At 42.0% G+C, this 27,621-nt stretch overlaps 2 protein-coding genes across 5 annotated transcripts in view; one reads left to right on the plus strand and one right to left on the minus strand.

Moving 5' to 3' along the window:
* crim1 (cysteine rich transmembrane BMP regulator 1 (chordin-like)) overlaps window positions 1-3,456 on the plus strand; it is a 33,472-nt gene extending 30,016 nt beyond the window's left edge. For all 3 annotated transcript variants that reach the window (XM_044165745.1, XM_044165744.1, XM_044165746.1), the window contains one exon: window positions 1-3,456. In XM_044165745.1, coding sequence (XP_044021680.1) covers window positions 1-195 — 195 coding nt within the window. In that variant the 3' untranslated portion in view covers window positions 196-3,456.
* eif2ak4 (eukaryotic translation initiation factor 2 alpha kinase 4) lies at window positions 3,177-26,665 on the minus strand. Of its 2 annotated transcripts, XM_044165742.1 has the most exons (40): window positions 26,208-26,665; window positions 25,972-26,087; window positions 24,929-25,031; window positions 24,525-24,698; window positions 24,008-24,088; window positions 23,733-23,884; window positions 23,533-23,633; window positions 23,271-23,428; window positions 22,567-23,105; window positions 21,348-21,463; window positions 20,504-20,658; window positions 19,941-20,383; window positions 19,772-19,844; window positions 19,596-19,685; window positions 19,392-19,514; window positions 19,060-19,164; window positions 18,834-18,897; window positions 18,653-18,732; window positions 18,354-18,455; window positions 18,207-18,257; window positions 17,862-18,098; window positions 17,307-17,382; window positions 16,839-16,960; window positions 16,512-16,561; window positions 15,909-16,077; window positions 15,165-15,281; window positions 14,959-15,024; window positions 14,682-14,852; window positions 14,457-14,591; window positions 14,108-14,215; window positions 13,599-13,727; window positions 11,054-11,131; window positions 10,836-10,922; window positions 10,490-10,602; window positions 10,342-10,400; window positions 9,742-9,845; window positions 8,261-8,329; window positions 7,320-7,364; window positions 6,647-6,762; window positions 3,177-3,664 (listed from the first exon to the last, which is right to left on the minus strand). In XM_044165742.1, exons 1-40 carry the CDS (start codon window positions 26,337-26,339, stop codon window positions 3,607-3,609), a joined length of 5,067 nt encoding a protein of 1,688 aa, XP_044021677.1. In that variant the 5' UTR covers window positions 26,340-26,665; the 3' UTR covers window positions 3,177-3,606. The 2 variants fall into 2 exon arrangements, with proteins under 2 accessions (XP_044021677.1, XP_044021678.1); XM_044165743.1 differs by lacking the exon at window positions 11,054-11,131 and having other exon boundaries at window positions 26,208-26,658.
* Between the last annotated feature and the right edge of the window lie 956 nt (window positions 26,666-27,621).

Raw genomic sequence — 27,621 nt, forward strand, 5'->3', positions numbered from 1 at the left:
ACGGTGATCCTAAAGAAGCATGTAAACAAGAACTCAGTGGTCTACATGGAGCCCTCCAAGGAGAACAAATTTCAGAACGTGAAGAACGACTGCGGCATCATCCATTTCTCTCCAGAAATGAGCTCCCCCTGTGTGGACAAGATGACCATCCCCAGGGCCAAGCTGAGCATGGGCAACGACTGGACACCACGCTAAAAAAAAAAAACACCACTCAAAACCCAGAAGATCAGAGCTGTCCGGCACCTCCCACTCTCTCTTACTGCTGTATCCAAGGTGATTAGTGCAACAGTGCACACACACACAGCCGCCTTGTTCCCACCCTTCTCTGTGTGTGACGGTAAAACTGAGGATGCTCTACAAGAGACAAAGCAAGCAACCTCGTTTCTTTCATTATGTGGCCGTACTCTTTCTGTTTGGATCTTTGGGTGGAGTGAGATGCTGGGATGTGGATGGACGGGTGGACATATAAAGGACACTCTAGGCTCTGCTTTAAAACAGAGCAGGCGGCAGCCAGAGTGGCTCCTCTGTCAGAATCAGACTTTGACTGTGAACATTGTTATTGCTTATTATTGCCTCCTTTGAAACTGGAACTTTGAGGCAGTAAGAGGAGTATAAAAAGCTTTAGGACAGGGTTTGGGCTGTAGGTTAAAGGGGGTGTAGAGGATGCTGCCCCCCCCGAGTTCAGCAGTGCTTCATGGATGTAATCTTTTTCATCCGCAGGGAGGCCAAAGGAACTGATAATCCAGTTGGATCAAATTGGGTTCAGCAGCCAAATCATAAAAAAAAATCAACCCCCAGATCCAAACCCCTGCTTTAGAATGTGTGGTTTCCATCTTAGTTTTTGTATATTTCTACAGTATTTGTACTTGTTGTACTGTTGTTCTTGGCCACCTCTCATTTTTATTAAGGGTGTCTCCGTGGGGCCAGATTGAAAACATTTTGAAAATGCCAGTCTAAACATTCCCCCGATCAAGTTCAGGAAGGACACGCTTTCCAAATAATAGCCTCGTTTCTACCGTCAAATGACCCGAGCCATTCCATTCAGAAAACCCCGACACCAAACCGCAATTCTACGAAATTAAATATGTGAATTCCCCCTCTGAACTTGTCCGCAATACAGTAGCCAATAGTCTTCGTCTTTCCACTCAGCCTCGTCTGACCTCAGCTCTTCCAGAACGAACCAGCCCATCAGTCGCACTTCTTCATCTCAAAAATCGCAGCGTTGAAGTGGAGTGATGTTCATCCAGGAAGAATGTCATTTTATCGACTGCAGAGGAGACAAAATGGTACCAGACACTTCATCTGGACCTATGAGGAATGTCTTTGATACCATGCTTCACTTCATAACTTCATTCACAGCTGTGTGTGTGTGTGTGTGCGTGCGTGGAGCTACTGTTCACACCGAATGTTAGCGATAGTAATGATTAATTTTAAAGCCTCAATTCTATAGCCTTAATGCATTTTCTTTGTCAATATCTTGTTTTCATTTAATAGCTGTCTTAGCCCATATCAAGGAATCTAAAAACAGTAATATATTCACCCAATGTTAAGATGAACGGTTGTGTTGTACAGAATCACTGATGGTTCTCATCAGCTCTTCATATACAAGTGAATTACGTGATGTGGAGATGTTAAGAGTGTAAGAGGAGCTTGCTAGTAACTGTACATAATGGTACACATTACAACATCAGAGCATGCTAAAGAGACATAGCACTTTTCTTTGGAGCCACTGTTTTTTAGAACGCTCACTGCAGGATTCTTGGAGGGATAAAAGGCCCTAATCAGGGATTTGATAGGCATATTAAGCACACGGAGATGTTAAACCACTCAAGTGAACACGCTGTTGCAGCTAGAGGCTCCGTACCAATCTGATCAACATGGGGAAGGATAGAATCTGAGAAGCATTACGAAACAAACTGGAGTTTCATAGTTAAAAGGTTTTGGATCAGAGTTCTCAATCCATTGCCAATTTCTCAATACAAAGACCATTCTGATGCCAAAATTGGTTGGAGACCAATTTATATTGAAGTGTTTTAGTAACTCAGTAGATTTGTGTCTGTTTGAATCATGACCATGTGCTTTAAAATGAAGAGGCGACTGTAAAAGCTTACGCAATTCTTTGTTCTTCTATGTGTAAAAAAAAAAAAAAAAAGTAGTTTAAATTAGTAGGACAGAAGAGTATCTTATTTATTTTTTCACATAGCTTTATTTATTAATACTATAGTTTGAGGGTTTTTTTGAAAAATAAACTTTTGGTAGCCAAAGCTGCTGTACATTGTCTATTGACTATTTACCATTTCTATCTGCTATATTCTATACAACATTATTTATTTCACTGTTGCAAACCCTGTAAATATGTTTCCTAGATGATGAACTGTAACATTTACACTTATTTTGAAAAATAAATGTGTGAACCAAAGTGGCCCGCACTGATACTTAAACTGAGCTGGAGCAATTCCCTAAAGTGCAGTGATATCATCCAAGATGGTATCTGTTAGTGGTTTTTACTTCACTCGCAGATTTGCAGGCTGATGCACATCTGGTCCTGGAGTTCTGTTCCAATTTGTCTTCTCTTAGTTGCTTTAAGTCTGATCATTTTCACTTGCTTACTATGGTTGTTCTCTTATCTCAGTAGCACTTGCAGATGTGTTTAGTAGTGGTAGGTTGTTTTTGAAGGGGGAGTCCTCTGAGATTTAAGTACTAGCAAAGAGCAAGTAGACCTCATCTAGCCAGTGGGCTAATAAAACACTGAAAAACACAAAGACATGCAGGCTAGACCTGGAAACCTGGATAATCCTCAGTGTAGACTGGGCTGTTGTTTTGACTTGTCCCTCAAAGCTAGCACATAAACTTCAAGGTGATGAAGCTTATCCGGAAGGATCAATAAAGCAAACATTAGGGTCAGTTTCCCAGCCTTGAAAACGTCAAATTCTGCAACACAAAGCCTTCAGACTATCAAAAGCAGCACTATTGGACTGATATATTTAACTCCCCAAACATTCCCAATTTCTGTCTCAACTGAGCAATAACTGGATTCATAAGTATCAGTTACAATAAGGATAAGCATTAGCTTATGAGGTAATACTCAATATACAGATTGTTAATCACCAGGGCCCTCAGGCTGCAAATGGCTGTGTTATACTCATGTACACAACAGACACAAAATCACAGCTCCATGTGGGAAAAAAAGCGATTTATTCCTACATCCATCCCGTTCATAATTAGAAATGCAAAATTGTTGCATTCATGACACCTAATCTTAAGTAAAAAGCCCTCTCTCTTTCAACTTCTATAGTTCTATTAAGGCAATAAAGTCCAGTGAACCTCTTGTCCACGATTGTCTGAGAGACTACAAAAACACTGGAAGGTTTTGGGAAAGATATGGATTTTGGATCAAATAGCTGAATTACCATTCAACATGGTTTAAAAAAAAACAAAAAAACAACAAAAAACAACTTATTCACAGCTCTGGCTTTCCAAACGGAAAAGATATGAATCTGTCGATCTTCAAGCTGATTCTGTAGGTCCCAGGATGAAAATAGTCTCTGGGAGCCTGAGCCTCAAGCAAATGGGGACTTCTCCCAGGCCAGTGGAACCCCTTGGTTTTCAGAGAAGGATCTTGTAGTAGTCATCCTTGTAGCTGTACAAGACCACCACAGCCACCCTGCAAGAGGACAACATCTCTGTTATTTAGATTCAAGATTCAAAAGAATATTCAGAACAGAAGAAACATTATGGAGAACTTCCAAACAGGACATCTCAAAATCAGGATAATGAAATTCAGCTGGGACGATTTCCAAGATTTCTCTAGTTTAAGAGGTCAGTCCTGTTGAAATAACACAAGATTCAACCCTGCCAAGAGTCCATGTCCAGGGTAAGAAAGTCCCATTACTCAGTGGAGAAATGAACGTCTTAACTTTTCATTTAGTGCCATCATCAGGTCAAAATTTCAATCTGTGCTATACTTTGGTTTATGACTAAATACCTGCTAAACAAACATTCCCATCAGCCTCAGCTGTACTTTGTGTTTAGTGCTAATTAGCAAATGTTAGCTCAAAGCACCACTGTGCCTAAGTACAGCCTCACAGAGCTGCTAGCATGGCTGTTAACTTGTTAAAACAGCATTGGACATACGGGTCGTACATACAGGTCTTGCCCAGAGCAGTTTTGGCTGAATAGAAAGATCAGTGACTGCGATGCCCTTGGGATAAGTTTAGTTTATGGTCTTGCTGCAGCCAGGTGACTGCATAAGCCCTTTAGCCCACTCATCTGGCCTCAGTTGCCTGTGCCCCGCATTCGATGAAAACAACTAAACAAACATATGCTGAATATATCCATTGTTGCCTCTGTGACACTCATTTATCAGCAGACTTTCCCCCCCTAAATGGCAAATCAAACACACAGCAGAGACAGGAAATTAAAACCAACTGCTCGGGAGAGGCGGACGGGAAGCCAGAAAGAGAAGCTTTGATTTTTTTTTTGTTACCATCTCATTCATGAGAGAAAGAGAAAATCCGCTGAATCCCTCACAGAGCTGCTCTCTATGGACATTCACAAGCAGCACAACACTAGGAGCTCAAGCACTGAGGATTTAGCCTGGGCTTTGAAATGTTCTGCTGGGAATTTTAGGAATATTAACCCCCTATCCACAACCACGATAATGGATGAAGTTAACCCGCCCCCCTGTGCTGCAATCAACTTGGGTGTTAAGAGACAGACATCAGAAGACCAAACAAGGCTAATCCTTCTCCAGATTTCACCTCAGGAAATGGGATCAGCTGAGGATTTGATGTTCTGCAAGGCAGTAGTTATCTGTCTAACAGCTCCCTTTGAAGGACTGACTGTCACTGTTACACCTGGAGTGTGTGGGCTTGGTCGGCGCTTTGGTGTGGCAGCTGCCCCGTAAAAAGAAGTCTGCCTTTTTTGCCCTTTTTAAGTGGTCTTTAATGTATTCCACTGTTTTCCTCAGTTTTCCTTTTAATACAAATAACAAGTCAGTAGTGGATGGAAACGTGGGGGTGAGCAGAGAGGCGAGGCCGTGGGGTCTCTGGTTCATCTTCGACAACAGCTTCTGCTGAGACAAGACGTCTACGATTGTTTGTTCAGAAAATGTCTATACAGTATCAAGTTCCTGCGCTTTCTTTACTTTTGAGGGGGGAAATTTTGAAATAAAAAACATTTTGACACTAAAGACAAGGAATGGCGTTTTAAAACTAAAAAGTTTTGACAGTGTTTTAGAAGTGGCAACTTTTGATTCTTGTCCCTTCTCTTATTCAAATCTTCTGCATTCCTTAAAATCATTTGTAATTACCAGATTTTTCCACATTCATTTAGGTATTATTTAATTATTCAAATAATTGCTTTCATTTATTAAAATCTGGTACAGTGGAGAGGAGAGTGGTGTGGTCAGAGGCTGTGATATGACAGCTGATTCATTGGACGTGACTGGCTCTCCAATTGAGACTGTTGAAAATTCTGCTGCATCATCACAGCAAACACCAAGTATTCACAGTTTCTGCTCTCTCTCTGCACTCTACATAATCTAATTAATGACAGTAGCTTGTAAAAGCACACAGAGCTAATTTGGTTACAGATTTTTATCCATGCAAGCAGCATGATTGTAGAGATAGTAATGTTGATCAGTCGGTCCACCACTTTGCCTCTGTTCGATGGATTGCCGTGATTTCTGACTTCACCACTAGCGCCACCAGCAGGGTAACATTTTTGTTTTTTGGTGATATGTCTCGACAACTACTGGATGGATAGGATTGCCATGAAGTTTGGTACAGATATCCATGGTCATCTAGCAAAACCATGAGGTCAAAGTTTTCACATATTCAGTGAATGATCGCAACATCTACTAGATAGATTGGCACAAAATGTTTGCGTTCACTGACTTTCCAGTAGCGCGACCATGAGCTCGACATTTGTGGTTTGGAATGAAATGTCTCGACAATGGATTGCAATCAAATTTGGTTTCATGTACTCCTAAGGGTGAATTGTGATAACTTTGGTGATCTTCTGACTTTTTATCCGACACCATCATCAGGTCAAAATGTCAATTTGTCCAATATTCTGTTTTGTGACCACAGCAAATGTTAGCATGCTAACACATCAAACTAAGACGGTGAACATGGTGAACTGCTAAACATCAGCATGTTAGCATTGATAAAGATCTAAATGTTAATGTTGTCATTAAGAGCATGTTAGCATGCTGAAATTTGAATTTAGCTCAAAGCTGTGCCTCACAGGGGCACTGGCATGGCTGTGGTATTCAGATCTTGTACTTAAGTAAAAGTAGCAATACCACAGTGTAGAAATGCTCTGTTACAAGCAAAAGTCATGCATTTAATTTTAGTACAAAAGTATTAGCATCAGAATACACTTAAAGTACCAAAAGTAAAAGTACTCATTATGCAGAATAGCCCATTTCAGAATAATATACATTATATTACTGGATTATATTTACTGATGTATTAATGTGTACATCACTTTAATGATGAAGCTGGTAAAGGTGGGGCTTTTTATTTTATTTTAACTACTTTATATACTTTATCTGCTGGGTAGCTTGTTTTGCTTTGACGATAACAACACAAGGAATTCAACAGTACAGGACTACACAAGCGTGCAAAGGCCCCCAACGCACCTTTTCGTAATTTTGAAATGGTGGATCTCATCGCAGATGGATTTTAGGTAGCGCTGCTTGGGGAGACGAGACAGCAGAGTCTTCACGCTGCTGTTGAACAGCTCTTCGCTATCAAACTGGAAAGAAAGAGAAAGAGCAGGGGTTAAAGCAACAAAATGGGAAATAGCCCATCTTTGACACGTGCTGTGAGGGGCTGACTGTATAGGTGGCCCATTCATTTATGGAGTGGATCCTTTTGCTTATGTAGCAGTGGTGTTAAGAGCATTTTTCAGCTTTCTTCATGTTTCTTAGCACAATGTAATTAAAGTACAGCTCTTAGGAACCAGGGTTTTTATGAGTGCAGCCTTGGTCAGGAGTTTGGAATGTGAATATTAACACCTCTCAAGTATGTGTTTTGTTAACTGTAGTATGTGTCTGTCCCATGTGTGAGCCTTGTTAAAGGAGTGCAAGTTAGACTCAGATCTCCCTGGCTGTAAAAAAAGGCAGGGGTGTTCCCTCACTCCACTCCTCATCAGACAGGACTGTAAGGAAGGAGACGGGATCCCCTCTTCCTGTCTCAGATCTTGACCTCTATTGGCCGTTCTTTCCACTTCCCCTTCCCTCCCACCCTTCATGGGGATGTAGCCTTTTATTAACTCTGCAACGGTTTTGATGAAGCCAGTATGGAACCAACCTCCAGAGACAGGAAGTTGACCAGCGTTTCCTTCTGCAGGTCTACCTGTGGGATGCAAAACAAGCAGGGTTACACAAAAACACAATGGAGCCTTATCTCATTGTTGTTCCAAAAATGTACAGGACACAACATATTACATGTTTTGATTGGAAGTGGCCACTTATGCTGTCAAATACTATATTTATAATCAAGCTAAATAAATATCAACCGTTGCACCCGCAGTCCAATAGGTTGCATAATTCTTTAAACACAAGATAATCCAGTCCACTCTACCATCAGTAAATTACTCATAATTCCACTTTCACAATGCTCTCGCCAGGCCTGAAAGCACTCCATGTCCCTTTTACAGGAAGGGGCTAATGGCCTCCAGGGTTATCATTGGAAAATGAATACTGTTGTGTTCCAGTCTGACTAATAGACAAGCAGGCTGCTGACATGCAACAATGAAGACTCGTAGGCCTGTGCCACCAGAATCAAGGTGATTATGCCTGTTATGTTTCAATAACTTGTATTTACTGTTGTGCCACTGATGCAATCCAGACCCAAACAGGGATGACAAATGTATCTGGACTATGCGGAGACATGGGAAATAAGACAAGTGCTGATTTACTTTGAGAATATTTGGCCATAAATCTAAAACGCAACCACAAATAAACTCAATATGGCAGCCATTTACATCCCCTGAAATGACATGCTTGCTGCCTTCTGTTTAGTGTTCATTGTTCTGTAGTGACTGGAATGGATTCACAGCCATCTTACCTCCAGCAAGGGATTTAGTACAAGGCAAATCACTATAAAAGGGCAGCTCCCAGTGATGTTTGCTGTTTTAGTTATCAAAAGCACTTTCCTCGCTCTGTGATTTCACACATGAATTCAAGAGATAACATGGGAGAGCAGAAAAGGGGAGCTAGGATTGGGAGATAAATAAACAAATTACTTACTGCCAGAACCTCAATGTCATTGCTCTTGTTCTGCAAATTGCTACCAAGATTCTGTAATCTGGTTTGGATCTGAAAGAGAAAGCGAAAGAGAAAGAGAGAGAAACAAATTAAGAAAGAAAGAAATGGAAAAGGGTGGAAGAAAATAATAGTTGTTCCCATGATCAAAATGAACCAGCAGGAAAGAAACAAAATTTCAACTTGACATGCAATCATTTTATAAGCAAACAATGCCTCTCAAAATCAGAATCAGAAATACTTTATTGATCCCCGAGGGGAAACTCTTTTGTTACAGCAGCTCACTATCACGTCAGTGCACACAGGAATAGAAGTACTAAGCAAAGCAAAATATAATACACTATAATACAGGCCAGAAAATAAATTAATTGTGAAGTACAAAGTGGGTTTACCGGTTAATGATAATATGATATAAAGTACTAGTGCAAAATGAGAGTACTACTAATTTCATTGTAAGGAGAAAAAAAACCATTTACTTTTGGTGTGGGTAAATGGGTAAACGTAAGGCAGTGTTTTCTGATTGTGTGTTGATCTGTGTGTTTTTCCACCAAATTAGCTTTGGTTCTTGAACCGGTTCCTAAAAATTCTTGGAAGCTTGGTGCTATCTAGCGAACCAGCCCGAGTTTCCACCAGTTCTGAGCGGAACCATTGTAATCAAGGATGCATCATCAACAGAGGGCATTGCACAATGCACAATGACCTGTAGAATCTGACACAGCCACTTCGGTTCACGGGGAAAACCTGCTATTTTTTGCTTACAGCTGGAACCAACTTTTCGGGTTCCAAACCAATTTCATTTTGGGTCAAAATGCTCGAAACAGTTCAAAATTAGGTGGGCAAACCGAAACGGAGCCGGTTCTATGTTGGTGGAAAAGGCCTATGAATGGCAAACAGTTGGGACTAATTTTGGATAATCATATCAGAATATGTGGCAGCATCCAATCATTGATTTCAGTAATGAAAAAAAGCTAATCAGAACAGGTGGGCCTGTAGGCTCAACACACTACAGGTAAATGTTATTGAGGATTCAATTTTCTGTCAAAGTCTTCCATTATCAGGATGTAGCTTGTTAGTTTAACCTCTTGTGGTTGTTTAAAAAAAACAATAAAGAAGAAAAGAAAGGAGAGCAGAAGAAGCAGAATGCCAATAGGAGGTTTACACTTGACCGTGAGCAAGGCTGAAAGCTGCAGGTTGAACAAGTGTTTTTGATATCCCAAGTTATTATGCATGGAGTTTGGAAGTGAAAGGATGTATAAATGGTAACAGGACAAAATAATTAGACAGAAAGACGTGTGTGTGAGATTGAGAAAAGTGAAAGCCTAAATAGTTTGATTCCATTTCTCTTGTTCATGACAGAGGGCACAAAGTTCCATCTGTGTGTGTGTGTGTGTGTGTGTGTGTGTGTGTGTGTGTGTGTGTGTGTGTGTGTGTGTGTGTGTGTGTGTGTGTGTGTATTCATCACAAACCTGAGTCTCATAGCGTCGTCTAGCACTGCTGGAAACTTTTTCCGGGCTGATGACGTTCACATTCATGTTCATGACGCCGCTGCTCCCATGCTGTTCTGAAGAACCTGGAGATGGAAAAAAGACCATTTCCACATTTTATCCAAGTATAAGGCTTTTTACTTTTCTAATATCCAGCAGTTAAATCACACTTTAATTTCACATTTACACATTCCAATGAGACAACAGTGAAAACTGCCTCTGTTTAACTGTTATTCAATTTAATTGAGACAATATGTTGGCTACCTGTGTGCACGCCAGAAGCGGTATAAAATGACCTTATATTGCACTAATTGTCACTGGGTAACAAATCAGTTAAATGCCAGAAGTGAAAATGCAACACTAGGATCAGTCAGATCACACATTGATCACAATATTCAGTTTCATAATTTGACACTTTTATTGCACGCAGCTCTTGGGAGGAGTCAACTGTATGAAAACAGAGGTGTGACTGTTTCACGCTGCAGTAAGACTTTAAGGTCATAAATATACAGTTTGAGCTGTATATAGAGGCTGACTGTAGAGTAAGAGTAAGTGGTAATCAGACTAGACTGAACACAGTACCTGTGGTGTTGAGCAGTAATCCTTTAGGGTTCTGAAGAGACATGCATTCAGAGATTTCTCTGCAGGGGCACAAGGACAACCTTATATAAGAACAACCCTTTTACATCATTCAGACATCTGAGCAGCACTTAAACCCAAATTTCTTTACTTGATGTTTCTTTCATCAAAGAATTTGGTCCGACATTTCTGAATGATGTGGTCCACCAAGTCCAACTCAGGAATCCGCTTCTCAGACTGTCTGTCCTTCTCAAAGGATTTGACCTGAAGACAGAAAATTATTTTAACATGTGCTGCTGTATACAACCTCCCCATAATTCTCTCGTATCAAAACAGTTTGGAATGCACCCCAATATGCAAGGACTTTTCAAGGAAAAAAAGACATTGCCTTCTCAAAATGTATAGTGTATGCAAATTAGACTTCAGGTACCAGTGGATTTCTAGATAAGATTGGAAAGCACTGCACAATACTTTGCTGCACTATAAGGCTGGTTTACCTTCACATAGTTTCCCTCCTTGTCAGAGACCAGCGCAATGCAGTTGATGCCGGCGAGCCTGCAGTGCTCCAACAACGTCTCCTGAGACTAAACACACAAAATGGCAAAAGGCTGAATTACTCACACACACAAACAATGTGAGGGTGCAACTCAGCTTAACTAGGAGTGCTTCTAAGAATATTAATTTTCACAACATACTGCACACTTGAACCATTCACCGCTAGATTTCTTGTTGCACTGGCTTGATGATTTCCCCATGTTTCACTGTTGGGGCTTGAGGATGCTGGCCAGAGGGCCTGTGTGGGTTGAGTGAAGAGGGAGTTGTTTACTGAACCCGGCTCAGAACTGAATTTCTGAAAACTGCAGACTGCTGAAAGGTTGCTTCCCTCATGCAAATTATACAGAGCGTTTTCTTCCATTAATTATTAAACGATTCATAAGAAAGTTTGACAACATTACAGGAATTTTATAATTAAAGCACCGCAGCTGCCCATTTCACACTGAGGCTGATGTTGGTGCTGAAAGAGAAAGGAAAGGGCATGGCTGAGATTTCACTCGGCTAGAGCAATAAGGTTGGAAAATCTTGAGAGCTAATTCTGGGGGAAACACTGGGGAACACTTCTAAAGTGGCAGTCAGTCAGTAGAGTTTTGCTTGGAACGAGAAGAGTGTGCACTGAGCCGGGACTCACGACCAAAACCAACGGGTATTCAGGTAATGCATTCAACCCTGACAGTGTGTATGTATGTATGTTTGTGTCAGCCCAATTTATTCTCATCAACTTTAGCCAGAGAGTTTCTTCTGGCTGCTCTGTTAGACGACTTCTGTGTACCACAAGTGTGTGTGCATGTGTCACTTCGTCTCGTCATCATATAAGTACTAAGACTTCCTCTTTTCTTGCAAATTTCTCATTGACAGAACAAATTAAGTCAAAGGTAAGCCATTGCCTGGAGCAGCTCTGGGCCATATGCCTAAACTGGCCGCATGTGGAAGGGGTTTGCCATATTTGGATAATAAAAGCTAAAAGAGTGGAACCGTCTCCTGAGGATGAATTAAAGCTGTAGATTCAGGCCAGTTAAGAGGCAAGCATGTGAAAGGTGTTAACAAAAGTCTAGCGAGGGGGAGTGATGGGTGAGGAGGTCCGAACAAGGTGTTTTCACCATCTCGCCACTGGTCAAGGCACCGCCTGCATACATAATCACACACACACACTGTTGACAATTTGGAGATAGTGCTGCTTCTTTTCAGCCAAACCCAACCTTTCCTAATTACTACTAAGGACTCTGAAGGTGGCCAATCACTTCTGTCCTGTGCCAGTACAAAAGACAATGAAGACTATAAAGCAAACGCTTATCCACTGCAGAAGTGGAAAGCTAAAACAACAATAGATCATAAAGAGTAAAGGAGGGGAAAAAAAGGAAAACAGCAATATGCCAGGGAGGGCGTTTACACCAACACACAAACACAAGGCTAGGATCAGTTTGTCACATAAACATGAAGAATGTGACAGAGTAATGGCATCAGGAGTTTTGGACCAGAAGATAAATAACTTCACTTTGAAGGGATTGATCTCAGCTTGGCTGTTCTCCAATCACAGTGCAAGTTTCCCTAACAAGAGAGAAGCAAAAAACTTTATTGGAAGCTTGTCTAACAGATGACTGTGTCAATTACTGCAGAAATGACTCCACGTCATATTGTCCCACTATGGCCAGTAAGCCCCATTCATACAAAACCACAAAGTGCAGCTTATTCTTTGATGTTTACTATTTCTGATACTGTCACGATAAGTCTGTTGCTGACAGATGAGGGGAATTTTCCTCAAGAACGGAAGGTGTTGCCCTCTCTAGGCAGGATGAAGTTACTACAGGACAAGAAGGATGGGGGGGTTGAGTTTAGACATACAACGAACATGAGGGATCAGTTACATAATTATAAGTATATGAACACAAACTCAATGAAATCCTTCTGCTTGAACTACTACAAGTACAGTGCTGCTCTACCTACGTCCTCTCTGCAGATTTCTTCCTTTCGCAGGTCCGGAAGCAGCAGTAAGGGAGTGACTTACTGAGAAAAGGACTCTGCTTCCTTTAGCTGAGATATATTTAGGCTTGGACCTTAAGGTTCTAGGTTTTAGGTTCTAGGTTTTAAGTAGTCATTACGCATTTTTACTGCATTATTGCTTATATACACACACACGTTGATTATCTGCACTTCTCGATATTTTCAATTATTCTTTCTCCACCACAAATCCAGAACCATCTTTTGGCCAATCAGAAATGTTTTTTTCTTGAAAATACATTAAAAACACACAAGACGACTTTATCGCGTATTCGGTTCTCATGATGAATTTCAAATAACGTAAAAGAAATGTCATGACAGTCATTTCATTGAAACAACTTCAAAATGGATGTGTGGAGTTTTCAACCACAAGAAGCGTTATGGTGCAATGTTTGTATGTGCACACGCTCGCACACGTGGTTGACAGGATACACAATTTTGCCAATGGTTTCACACTATTCCACTGATCTACAGGTGGCAGTAATGCGCCAAGAAATGCAGCAATGCACCAGCAAAGACAGGGAAGCAGAAGACTGCTAGCAAGCAAACATCGATGGAGGGAAATGCATTCAGCACTTTTGTAAGACCTCAAGGATACTCGCATTGTGGTGAATAACACAGAAAGTATAGATAACTGTTGATTTAAAAGAAAACTCCACAGAGCACCTTTGATTTAAAATTGGCTTGATATCGGACATGCCGCTAACCTGTGAGACGTCATAGGCGATGTCTGCAGAGACGCCGGTGCTCCACAGCTTCTGGACAACATTGATGGCTCTGGACATTGAAGAATGTCCCACTGGGACCACCAGCACATCGCAAGAGCTCACTGATGGCTGATGTAGAGAAAAAACAGAGAATGTAAAAAACTGTCAAATACTGAAAGATGCCGTGAACTGTAGTAAAATAACTTGTTTGTAATAAATGAGTCATTTTCTCTGTCTTCAGACTTACATGCAGTTTCTGGGCATTTCACATTTTGAATCTGAAATATAGAAAATGATGCACCTCCAAAAGTAACTCTACGGCGTCAAGAGTCATGGCAGTGATGATAGTTATTAACATGTTTCTAAAAGTGGCTGTGTGGCGGCCGCCTGCTGTATTAAGGCATCATTAAATATCTAGCTCTGTCTGCTGCTCCTTCATTACAATAATTAGGAATGTCAGATCCCTGTGTGTGTGTGTGTGTGTGTGTGTGTGTGTGTCTCTCTCTCACTGGCTCCTCCATGTTGGCTATGGCAGCACAGACTTTGTCCAGGGCCACACTGGCCCCCACTGCAGAGGGCACCGGCACTGTGGAAGCTGGCCCTCGAAACTCCAGGATCTAGCAGCACAGAGAGGAAACCACATAAAGATACCACGTAGACTGCATCACCAACACTGCATCATATGGAATTAATGAAATACAGACAGAAGAGCTATTTCTGAGATGGAAAAAATATGGTTCACACACACACACACGCATGTGTGGAATAAAAACTTTTGGCCACATTTTTTCAAATAATAGCTGCAGAGTCAAGACAAAGTAAACATGTGGAATGTGGATGAATAGCAGCAAAACCTACCAAGTGGTCATAGCGTCCTCCAGCGGCCAATATATCCGGAACAGTCCGCTTGCGTTTCCTGATGAAAGCCACAAACTGGAAGATGACCCCAGAGTGATGTTGCACCTTGTAGACTAAGCCTAAATTAACCACCACCTATAGAGAGGATGCATTTGCATTAAAAAGGGGACAAAACATACACAGTGGCTCTTCTTTTAACATTCATTTACCCAGAATCCAAATCACCTGCAGTTTAACTCCCAGTCTACGCAGCAGCACTGTGAGCTCCTCCAGGTCCTTGAGGCCCTGCTTGGCCAGCTGGGTGACGGCGGTCTTCTGTTTGGTGAGTGATGTCAGCAGGGGTGCCAGGTCCTCCAGATCCCCCTTCTGTTCTATGTACTTGTACAGCGTCTGCAACTGGACACAACAGAGGAGGGATCTCAAAGTTTACGAGCGAGAACAAGTTAGCTGCTGCAGGACTGATTATTTGTACAGAAGGTTTGTGCAACCGGTGGACACTTACAGTGTTGGTTGACAGTGAAAAGTTGCAGAACTTTGCCTCCACCTCACGTTTGGTCAGCTTTTCGCTCTAGAGTAAATACAGAAAAAGGGGCCATAGAAATACTGCTATATTTTGGAAGAACACTACTATATATGTTCATACCAGCGTATCAGCAATAGACGCGCAATGTAGATAACATCTGTGATGCATGTGTGACCTGCACTAACCATGGCGTCACACAGTATGTTGGAGGCCTGGCTCAGTTTGTCCTCAGGGACTCCGCTGTGGAGCAGGATGGCCTTCAACAAGCTGGTGTGGTTCAGGTAAATGTTATAGTTCCTTTCCTGCGGTCACAAAACACACCCAAACACACCTTTAACCCTCTCAGCTGCAATTACAGTCAAAAGCAAGAGCACTACTGTAGAATGAGCACCTCTGTGAATAATGACCATTGTGTCCAGCTGCCCTCTCATTTTGTCTGACTCACATATTCTTAAAAGCTTTCACACAGAGAGCAGGGTGGTGGAGAGGATCAGAAACAGGATCTATGAGGGATGAACCAGAGGCCAGGTCCTGGGTTGATTGTGCTTGTGAAACATGCAAGGAGAGCTGCGACTGGAGACTGACGCAGCACTGGGATGTGTGGACAGGAAATGGATTGTACAGGGTTGGCAGGAAAGGAAGTGGACAGAGCTGTGCATAACAGATTTATTATGTAAATAATAAGTTCAGTGTAAATCTGTCAGGCTTACACATACTTTGGTATGCTAGGAATGTGAGGGGGAAGTAAAAAGGGAAAAAACAATAACAGGACTAGTTGTGATGATGGCATCCGTAGGAAAATAAAGAACAATGATGCATCCAGCCCATCAATAAACTGCTCTGGCTGAATGTCAATCAAGACGAGGCAGCACAGCACAAACTGTTAGCTCACTGGATCATTTAAAGTACAGAGAGTTAATGTGTATAACCTGAAGAACAGGGAATTCCTGGACTATTTCAGAGATGGTGTAAATGGTCTCGGCATCAGGAAGCAGGCTGTTAGTGACAGGTGTGATGATGTCAAAGGCACACTCCAGAAGCTCCCTTGGGTGCGCGCGATCCAGCTTCCTGGGCCGGAATACGCGTTCGATGCTATACCTTGAGAAAGAAACACAGAATCTCAGAATGTCACTGTGAACTCTAAAGCAGCAGGTCTACTGGTGATAAGGCAGAATGAGCAAAACTGATTTACTTGGTGGTGATCTGACATAATATTATCTAATAAAAATACAATGATCTTTCATTGTATTTTTAATCAGATAATATTGTTAGATGACATTGAGTATATCACACTTATAATAAACTTGTAACTACAAAAAGGTAAAAGACCTTTTAAGTAAAATGAAAAAAAGAAACTTTATGCACAGCTGAAAACACAGTTTCCTAGCATAAGAGACAGTCGATTTATAAGTTATAAATAATAACTTAAAACAAATAAACTTGGCTTGACTAACTCTAACTTGTTTGCTGAAAACTTATTAGTATAACAAAGGATTACTAGCATGAAAGTATGTTAAATCATTTCACTTTACCTCTTCAGATGTGTTATATTATTGCGAGCGATGAATCTTGCAAAGGCCATCTAAAGTAAACAGAGAGTTGAGACATTGGGTGCATTTGTATAATGACAGTGAAGTCAGTGCATACCAGGCTGTAATCAATCACAGTGTGGAAACAACCATTTAGTCCTCAGGGTTTCCTGAGGTAGCAGGATCTTAAGGCGGCTGCTGATTGCAGCCTCACACTATGTGTGTGTGTTTGCATGTGCTGATGCAAATAGTTGTATAATTAGTGTTGGTGTGTGAGCGCGGACAAGCACACCTGCGTGTGTGTGATGTGTGTGTGTGTGTTAAGCTCACGCGAAGGTCATAGGGCAGAGTAACCAGCATTCCGCTGTGGTCCATGAAGCAGGCCAGCTCGCTGCCATCATACAACTTCCTGTTTCTGGGGAGGAGCAGCGGTGTCTGGAGACGCACCGCACCTGAAAACAAACATCACGTATTACTGCAACATCTGCATAAATTAACATAAATTAACCCTCGCCCAAATAAGCTGATGCATGTGAGTAAATACAAACTGAGCATAAACAAATAAGTACAGCTGGACATCATCAGCAGTGTGCACAAAAAAATAACACTAGCACCTGCACGGAATCTGCGCTCCCCAACAGTGCACTTATTGTTTAGCCGCTGCTCACTGGAGCAGATGTTGGGATCCCTAAAATGGGCTTACAGCGGGTCAGGAGTCCAAGTGGTTTGCAGTGGAGAGTAAACAAAGGCTCATGTTCACGCGCACACTCATGCACCAAACAAGCGAAGTGTACTCACCATGCTTCTTGAAGATCCTGGTGATTGTTTCATGCACATACTGCTGCAATTTGGTAGTGTTGAAGCTGAAGCTGCCCTGGAGGAGGACCAAACAAACAGCCTCTGTTAGGGATCAGGAGACATCGATTAAGCACTAACAGACCTTCTGCTGGTCGGTTATATGGACCAGATGAGTGAAGTGGCACGGAGTGGTTGGTGCAGCCATTCATATGTCTGCAGTGACATCTTCAGGTAGAGAAAGGAACTACTTGCAAAGGACATAAACTGCCTTTTTACCATGGCTTTACACTTTTCACCTCATATCCAAAACCTTCCCTCTGGTCTTGTGTAAAATGTCTATTATTTTTCCTACAAAGAAAATATTAATATATTTGTTTTGTAACAACAATCAACAGGCCACAATTGTCAATAATTAAGTTTTTAGTACCTTACATACCACACATGTATTATTTAAATAAATGTAAACACTTGTACCAGTCCTTTGTAGAGACAGCAGAGAACTGGTACAGGAAAACAAGAAATATAAAACAAGGTCAACTCAAGCAGTAGCCATACCTTGTGCAGGTCTATGTCATAGGTGTAATCCATGACCGGAGAGGTGTTCTGGGCGAATAGCTGGCCCACCATGGTGCGGTATGCCTTGCCGTTGATATTGGCCATGGTGTGCTGCAGCACCTCATGCAGCTCTGACTCCTCCATCTGTGGTGGAGGAAGCAGTTCGCTCTTCAGCAGCTCCTGCGTAGTGGGCCGCAGTGCCGGGTCGTGGTTCAACAGCCACTCAATCACTTTCCTCTGACAGACACAAAGAAGAGACACAGAGAGACGTTCTGTTGTTAGACTGGGATTTTAGAACACAGAGGAGAAAGATTCATATCAAATGCTGTGCTACAGCGTCCTCACCTGTGTTCCTTGCTCATATGCAGTAAAGTCCTCAGGGAACATGATGGGCTCCTGCAGCATGAAAAGAGGTTACTAAAAAGCCAGTTTCAAAGCCCCACGCAGCCCAAATTACCTACATGGATCACTCAGTCCTGAACATGGACGTACCACACGTAACTGGCTCAGGACAGAGATGCGCTCGGCCCCCGTGGTCATGGGCCGGTAGGACATCTCAAAAAGGATGATACCCAGGCTAAACAGGTCCACTTTCTGAGGACAGAAAGAGTAAATGAATACCAGACAATCAGAAACTCAGTGGTGGAACTCTTGTACTACAGGAGCACAGCAAACTTGGGGTTTCAAATGATGTTGACAAAAAGGGCTGTTGACAGGGACAAAAAGTCACATGGAGACAAATGCACAAGCTTAAACTATATTTAGATTTGAATAAAAGTCTGAAATCTTACTTGGTTGTAGGTGGCTTTGGTGTTTCCTTGAACCTCTGGACTGACGTAGAGGGCAGTACCAACCATGCCGGTCATGTTACCTGCAGAACAGCGATGCAATAGCAACAGAGTGTCAGGGAAGAACATGCACATCAGACAAAACACGAGTTACACCGTGTGAATGTTTTCAAACTCTCTGCACCTGTTGGGTCTGGTTTGGTCATCACTGCTGAGCTGCTCTCCTCCACTTCATATTTACCTGCAGCCTGAGAGAGATAAACAGTATCTCCATAGATGCAAAAGCTACAATTTAACTATTAAGCTAAGCAATGAGACACAGCTACAGTTTCAATATTTAACAACATAAAGTCCTTCTCATTAACTTCACAGTATAGCCTGTCAGCAGGGTGAAGCTGTTAACAGCTTACCACATTAGCGGGATGGTCTGTAGCCAAGCCAAAGTCTCCAATCTTCACGTGGTCCTGCGAGTCAAGGAAGATGTTGACAGGCTTCAAGTCCCTGTGAATCATGCCCTTAAAGAGAGGAGGATGGATGAGGAGATCTGCTCGCTCATGGGTAACTGAAAACATGACATCTTGTTGATAAGGTTATTGCTATTACCGTACAAAAAAAATCAATAAATATTATAGTATGAAAACAACATGGCTAACATTGGATTTCTAAATGTGATCCTTGCTGTTATGGGACACTCTCAAAGTAGAGTGGAAACTCAAACACATAAACACACACAGATAAACACCTGCTGGTGAATGTAAGCAAGGCCATCCAGTATTTCCCTGAAGAGTCTCCATAACCGATTCTGGTCCTGGTGCAGGCCTTGATCTATTGTGTCCCTTAAAGTGCTCTTTTCACAGTATTCCATCTGTCAGGAACAGAAAAACATGCATTAGGTGTAAGACAGAGACCTCTAGTGGTAAAAATAGAGCATGGGGGTGAAGCTTACTTGTATGTACAAGCGATGTGCTATAAGGAGAGGTTGGTCTGAGTCTGTGCTCTCCGTTGTGTTGATCACTGGCCTTTTGTTTGGCTCAACCTGCGAGAGGAAACACCATCTGTTTGTTGCACTGTGCCTGACACAGACAAACAATTGAATAAATAATGAAGTGTAAAAATTCAAACCAGTGAGATCTCGTCTGTGCTTTCATCACCATTGTCAAAGATGATGTCACTTCTTGAGTCACTATCGGATGGCCTAAAGATAAAACAAACAACAAAAAACAAACAAACAGTGATATATCAAGAGTTTGTGCAAGAGAAAGTCTTGCTGGATTTACTGCCAAACACTTACAAAAAAGAAGCACCAAACACATCTTCTTCGTCGTCATCATCATCGTCGTCCTCCTCATCACTTGACTGGTGTCTGCTGAGTTTGGTGCTGGAGGATCTCTCGATGGAGGTGGACCACTCCACCGAGCTTGACAGGGCCGGAGGCGGTGCAATGTCCTCCACGTCATCAGGGAGGCCCAGCTCATTGAGGCGCTGCAGAGGCTCTTTGCACTGAGGAGGCTTGTCGGCGGAGCTCCAAGGCTCAGAGCTGTCAGTGTTGCTCAGCACCCCTGCCGAGGACGTCTCATGCCGCTCGATCCACGCATTGTAGTAGCGGACGATATTCTCATGGTTAAGGCGTGAGAGCAGTGTCACCTCGCCTTTGATCCGTCTGAACTGTTTACTGGCTGGGTTGACCTGGATGCGCTTCACGGCGTAGTAGCAACCGTCTAGTTTATTCTGAACCTGGAGGTGCCAGGGAGGGAACGTGGAAGAGACACAAAGAAATCACAACCAGTTTTCTTGCCAGTGTAATGTCCTCTCCCAATAAAGCTAGTGTGTAAAAAAAAAAAAAAAAGAGCCTACCTTAATTACAGCACCAAAGGCTCCCTTTCCAAGAAGCTGGAGTTCCTCAAACTCATTGAAGTAGCGAGAAAACTGCCTCTGCACCCCGGTGCTGAATGGAGCATTGAGGATGTGGCTCTGTGGGATGACTGGTGATGGAAAGTCCACTGCGAGATCTGAGATGACAAAAAACGTGACCAACTATTGGATTGTGTTGTCAGAGTTGAAATTTCTCATTTATCCATTTCTTATTGTTTTGTCAGTTAGATGCACAACAGTATGACATCACAAATTTGGGGGTGGGATCAGCTCCCTCTCCTTTACACTATGTACACTTAGTGACCAGAAAAATGGAAATACTGGTACAATGTAATGTGGTACAATACAAAAACCTAGCAATAAATACTAGTGCAGAAAAAATTTGTCAATTAATCGATAAACATAAAATGAGTCTGCAAGCAGAAATGCCAAACTTACCCTACTTCCACCTTCTCAAATGTGAGTATTTGCTGCTTGGAAATATTATTGAATATCTTTCACTTTTTTTGACAAAATAAGAAATTTGAAGATGTCACCTTGCTTATTCACTACTTTCAGACATTTTATAGACTAAATGATTAATTGAAAAAATTAACTGACAGATGAACCGATAATTAAAATAATCATTAGTTGTAGCCATAATAAATACTACCACAGTTATACGGCTCAGTTTTTCCTGTAGAAACCTCTAACTTAATTGTTTGTTTGTTGACTCAATTTTAGGATACTAAGGTTGTACTTAGTAGTTTTGTTGTACTGAATTTTCAAAAGGTGTTTCTAATATTTTGTCCATCTCATTTACGCAGTATATGGATGTGTCTATCACCTTCTGGGCTGGCATCATGGTACTGTGGCAGGTTTTTAGGTGATGGAGGCTTGAGGAAAGAGTGGTCCAAAAGCTGCTGGGTTGTCCAGCGTTCAGCATCATTCAGGCACAGACACCTGACAAAGACACATACAGTCTAATAGATGGTTCAACTGCACAGTAATCTCCGGCGATGAGCTAGAACAATCTAGTCTAGTGTATTAATCCACAATGTGCTGGTGGTCAGCTGACAACACAAAGCGGACATATCAAAAACAAGGAAAAGGTCTGAGTAATCTAAATGAACCCACCAAGTTAGTCTCTATTACACTCGTATAAAACAACTTAATCTGAAAACAACAGACAGCAAAGCAAATAGACTAAAACGTCATGACCTAAAAAGGAACAAACCAGTGCTTTTGCATGTTTTAGCATATTTCCAATAAATCACATATGCTTCACATTACTTGCTAACCATTTTCCAAGACAGTCCTCAGCAGCGTTTCAGAGGTTTGAATGTGTTTTCCTCCCTTCCAGGCAGGCACTGGTTTCCCTCCCTTTCTGTACGGTATGAAAATCCACAGACATGAAACTTGAGTTTCAGGCATTACATCTTTCAGTGTAGAGCTGCAACGATTAGTCAATTAATCGACTGAAATTAGTCAGTCGAAAGAAAACTAACAATTGTTTCAGTCATTTAGTCGTTTTTCAAGCAAAAATGCCAAACGTGATGGTTCCAGTTTTTTTTTAAATTTGAGAATTTGCTGCTTGTCTTGGTCTTACATTATAGCAAATTTAATATTTTTGGGTTTTGGACTGATGGTTGGACAAAACAAGACATTTGATGACGTCACTTCAGACTCTGGAATATTATGATGGACATTATTAACTGTTTTCTGATGTTTTATGTAATCAATAATGAAAATAATCATTAGTTGCATCACTATTTCAATGAATATTATATCTGCTTTTGTCATCGAGACTTTTTAAAATCAATCTGCATGTACATTTGCATTACCGCATAACATGACTCTCACAATAAAAGCAGTAGAAATGTTGGCAGTGTAGTGAGATGAATGGAAATGGTTCCCAGGAAGAAAACAGAAATCTACAACACTGCAGTAAGCTTTGGAAAATGGTCAGCACTAATGTAAACTATGCAGAACATGATTTACAGTAAATGGGTTGAAACAATGCCATACTCCTTTAAGAAGCTGGTGAGGTATCCATCCATACATACTTGTGGAGGAAATCCTGGAAGTCAGCAGGCAGGCTGGCTGGCACTGTCACTGGATACTCCTTCACCTCCTTCCCCTGACTCAGAGCCAGCAGCATCAGCCCCAAGTTCCACACATCCCCTTTTTTGCCCGTTTTCGTTGGCATCGCTGTGTCCTCTGAGAAACGCACGTGGGCTTGCTCAAAAACGTCTTCTTTGAAGATATCAGCGAACCTCTTTGATAAGCTGTAATCAGTCAATCGAACATTGCCCTCCGAGTCCACCAGCACGCTGGAGGCCCCCATCTGTTTGTGGACCACAGAGTTGGAGTGAAGGTAGTCGAGAGCAGCCAGCAGCTGAGAGGTGTAATGGCACAGTTTATCCAGAGGGACCGGGCTGTGGGTGATTAGGCTTTGGTTCAAGTTGATGCCGGCCACATGCTCCACCAGCAGGTTAACCGCGAGGCAGTCCTCCTTCTCAGTGGAGCTCAGCGCCATGTAGTGCACCAGGTTTGGGTGATCCAGCCGCAGGAGGGAGTTTAACTCATGTTCTGCCCCGTGGATCTACACAGGAATTCATGTGCAAGTAGTAATTTGTGATGTTTAAGCAAGTATATAGGGTTTAGCTTTAAGAAGTATTTTTCAGATTTTCCTGCTCTTAAAAACAGCCAAATATATTATTTAACCACAAAATGCTTAGTGAAAATAACTGCTTCCTTTTCTACTTGCCTGCTTTTTGCAGTTCTCAATCTTTCCTTTCTCCTGGGTGGTGAAGAACTTGCCCATCTTCTTGTTCCAGCGCAGCGACCACTCATAGATCACAGTAAAGTCTCCTGAGTGTGCCTCAAATCCATAATAAACGTTCCGGCCGAGCCTCTCGCTTACACCTGTCAGAATCATGACCACAGACGCAAATGCACAAACAGGTTACTAGAGTGGATTAAGTGACTTTTGCACCAGACTAGCTGCATCGTCTCAAGACAGCTCTCACCTAAGCGTTTCCCTCTGTGGACAACAAGTTCTCCAAAAGTGCTGCTGTTGAAGTGAAGAAGCTCTTGCAAGCGATGGTTGTCTTCATTAACTGTTTCACGCCTGGGAAAACAGATTCAACTCTAAGCATCCTGACAATATTTCTTTAATGAGAAGCATTTTACTGTATATGTAAATGTGGTCAGCTGGTTTGCTGCATACCTGTGGCGTGTATTTGAGGTAGTCCGCCGACGGTTACCGACTGCTTTCTTGGCTTCTATCAGTTCAGAAGCAGTTCCACCCGGGCTGGGTGGGCTCTTCCCTAACAGGGAGGAGTTAGCAGGGACTGGCTGCCCCATACTCTCAAGTCGCTCCTGTGAATATAACACCACGCAAAAAGTCAATTACAACACCATTTTTCTTCCTGTGATTCTTCTGCAGGCGATATATTATAAACAGTGCTTTTCTTTGGAGATAAGTAGAAACAGCGCAGACACCTGTTTGGCGATCTCCTTTCTTCTCTTTTCCTCTCGTTTCTCCTCCTCTCTTCTTTGAATTTCAGCCATAATCTGTTTTTCCTACAAGAAAGCAAAATACCTCAGTCAACATCCCATTCAACTAGCGCTTCTGTCAGTTGTTGGGAGTTTAGTTATTTAAGGAAATACTAACAGGGTGCATAGTTTGTCATATCCTGGGTATGTAGAGGTTAGGCAAGTTAAAAAAACCATCCTCTATCATTTCCCAAACCCATAAGTATGCAAAAACAATCCAGTTAGGTCAGTTACAATAAAGTGTAGAATTTTTGATGACTTGGCTATATCTAAATCTATCATTTATTAATTAGCTGATGGGTTTTCTGCTTCTTATTTAAAGTATGGTATCAACATTATTGCTCCCACAAGTGGAAATTCAAGATTTGTGAATGTGCTGGACAAATCGCTTAGAAATAACATGAGCGCAAAACCCCAGATGAAACTAATCCAGCATGAATGGCTCTTTGTCTCTCTTCCTAACCATCTCCTCCTCCTGCTTGCGCCGCTGGTCCATCCTCTGCTGCTCCTCCTGGGCTCGTTTCTCCTGCTGTCTCCGCTGGTTCTTCAGCATCTCCTCATGGAAGGAGCGTGATGGAGGCTTGTTGTGCTCACTCAGGAAGCCCTGGATATAGACTGCCAGCTCGTATATCATCACCTAGGTGGACAGGTAGGTAGGTTAAAAAGTTAGCATATATACTTGTATTTGGTTACTTGGTTTTAGGTTAGAATTTGGTTATGGTTAGGGTGAGGGTTAGAGTTAGGCATTTAGTTGTGATGGTTAAGGTTAGAGTAAGGGGCTTGGGAATGCATTATGTCAATGACAGTCCTCATAAAGATTGAAGTACAAGGGTGTGTGTGCCTGTGTGTGTGTGCGTGTGTCCTCACCTCCCCACATCGTATTGCTGCTAGCTTGGTGAGTTCACTCTGAAGGTGCTGGAGGTTTTCATTTGATAGACCTTTGGCATTCTTTAGCTCCAGCTCCGGAGGCCTGTTGGTGCCCAAAGACACAAGTTAACATCATCACTAGTAAACACTGAGATGACTTTTACAACAACACACTGGATCTTTTGTACTGATTGTGCCTGGATTACCATCAGGCATGTGGGGCAGTTGCCCTGGAATGTTAAAAGCCACAGTTTTGCAAGTAGAGAAATATGCAACAGGTCGTTGTCCCATTTCCTTAAAACTATACTGAATATAATGTGTCCAAGCATGTTTTTTACAAAATCTCTAACAAATCTCGAACATTCTGAAAATTAAAAGATTTCTAACTTGTATGATATGAGGCACACTGTAATTGGTGGGCACTGGAAGGACCAGGTAATATGGAAATGTAGACAGCGGACAAGGCTGATAACAGACAGTGAGAGGGGTGGAGGTGGGGGCAGAAGGGGCCCTTAAAAGAACATTACTGTCCAGCAGCCCTCTAGCCTGTTAATCCAGCCAAGATGTTGACCCGAGCAGCTGTACAAGAACTTTGCCTGAATAAAAAAAGTCTAAAATTGGCTAAATGTAATTTAATGTAATTTAATTTTCCTTTATCAGCTTTTTAACAGATTCCTCTGAAATCTGTCTTGTGTCACAAGACAACTCTGTTTCACATACAAGAGAGAACATTAGGCTCTAAGGCTGAGTGGTACATTACTTCTTGTGTTAAAACATGTGAGTGTGAAGCTATTTTCAGATTATAACCGTGAATGAATACAAATAAATAAACTTGGCAGTGCTTCTAACATCAGCTGTGCCATTTTACTTCTTCTGAGCGGCTGATTTTATCTTCTTTGTATTATTAATATTGTGAATATATGTAGAGGAAAGGTTGCCGGAAGTATTTTCTTCTAATAAAATCTAACTGAAAATCCTGCAGTGTCACAAAGTTAGATTGCCACATAGTGAATACATGGCAAAGGTCAGGGGTCAGTACTCACACGTCTGGGTATGTACGTGGGCATTTGACCTGCAAGTCCACAGTCACGTAGCATTCCTCACCAGTGTTCAGCCCGTTGGGCCGCAGGCAGAGGTGCACCTCTGGAGGCCTTTTAACCTGAAAATGGAGTCAACGAATCCTCATTGGTGGGGATGATCTACAGGTAATACTAATGACTCAACTTTTACGATCATCAGCTCACTAAAGACAACACACTCTGCTAACATCTCTAGCTACCTTCCATGGATCCTTGTTCCGTAGATCCTGGAAATCATCTCCAAAGATGGACGCGAGAGCTTCTAGCTCATTTTCCTGCTGGACCGTGTGGTCGTCTGTCCCTTCTGTTGGAGTGGGCTGCTGACTGCTCATTCTTCTGCCTCAACTACATGGCAGTCCTCCTGTCGCGTCACACTCACAGCCGTTAGACAGAAGGAGGAAGAGAGTCCGCTCAGACGCTACACTCACCGCCGACCTCCGCTCCTCCTCCGTCACTTTGTAAACTCAAACTTTAGCAGAGAGTCGCCTCACTGTCATTAACTACTCGGTAAAACGCTAACTTATCACACAGACGACCACAACAACGCTTAAACTGGCGCATGGTTGTTGCAAACTGCGTAAGCTGCGTCTCAGGTGAAACGTCATCACGTTGCTTTTTCAAAAATGGCCTCTAGAGGGCAGTAATTACATGGATGTACGATTAATTACCATAAATTATCCTAAACGTATTCTTCTTTTTGAGTTTAACGGCGGTTGGCAACCAGCGTTTTAGGTGCATTACCGCCACCTTCTGCTTCGGAGAGGGGACCAGAGATTAAATCCTAACCATTAGTCCAGTTTGTTTGATGAAATCAAAGAAAGTTTTACTATCTGCTCCTCTTGACAGGTTCATTAATGTTTTTATATTGAAATTCTGAATTCCAGCCCTCCTCAGAGCCTCCTGTATACGTTGTCTTTCTTGCTGATACTTATTACATTCCATGTACAACCAACTCCTCAACCTGACATTGTTCACATAAACCAGTTGGGTGCTTTCCTATTATCTTTAGTGCGCCATTTAGATTGGAGTGACCAAGTCTTATTCTATTGAAAGTGACCTCTTCTTTTCTTGACCTGCCCATGTTTTTAAATGATGAATTGACTTTGCTATTAAAATTATACAGAAATCTTCCTCTTATTTCAGTGTTCCACTACTCTTGCCACTCTTCTACTGCCCTATTCCAAACTATTCTCTGGATTGAAATACCTTTTTGAATGAGTCTGGAATGTACCTGTAACACTTGGAATAAAATATCTTGTCAGCTGGAACTGACAAGACATGTTCCTGTTTTATTTCCCTCTACCAAATGCATAGCCAAGAGTACTGCCAGCACCTCCAATGAGTACACTCCCAGATAGTTGTACGCTTTACTGTGGTAACTTTCTTTTCTGGAACTGAAAAAGCTGCTGCAGTCGTCTGATATTCTGGATCTTTTGAACAATCTGTATAAATGTGTACATACTGGGAGTAGTGCTCTCTTACATGAACTGAGAAAGCTGTTAACAGATCAACTTTCCCTCTCTCTGACTTCCTCAGCTCTAGCAGATACATATCTGTCAGTGGGGTCGAGTATGTCCATGGCTCAGCCTCTGGAATAACAACTGTTTAAATGAA

The sequence above is a fragment of the Siniperca chuatsi genome, linkage group LG15, assembly GCF_020085105.1.
Source record: "Siniperca chuatsi isolate FFG_IHB_CAS linkage group LG15, ASM2008510v1, whole genome shotgun sequence".
Taxonomy (NCBI): Eukaryota; Metazoa; Chordata; class Actinopteri; order Centrarchiformes; family Sinipercidae; genus Siniperca; species Siniperca chuatsi.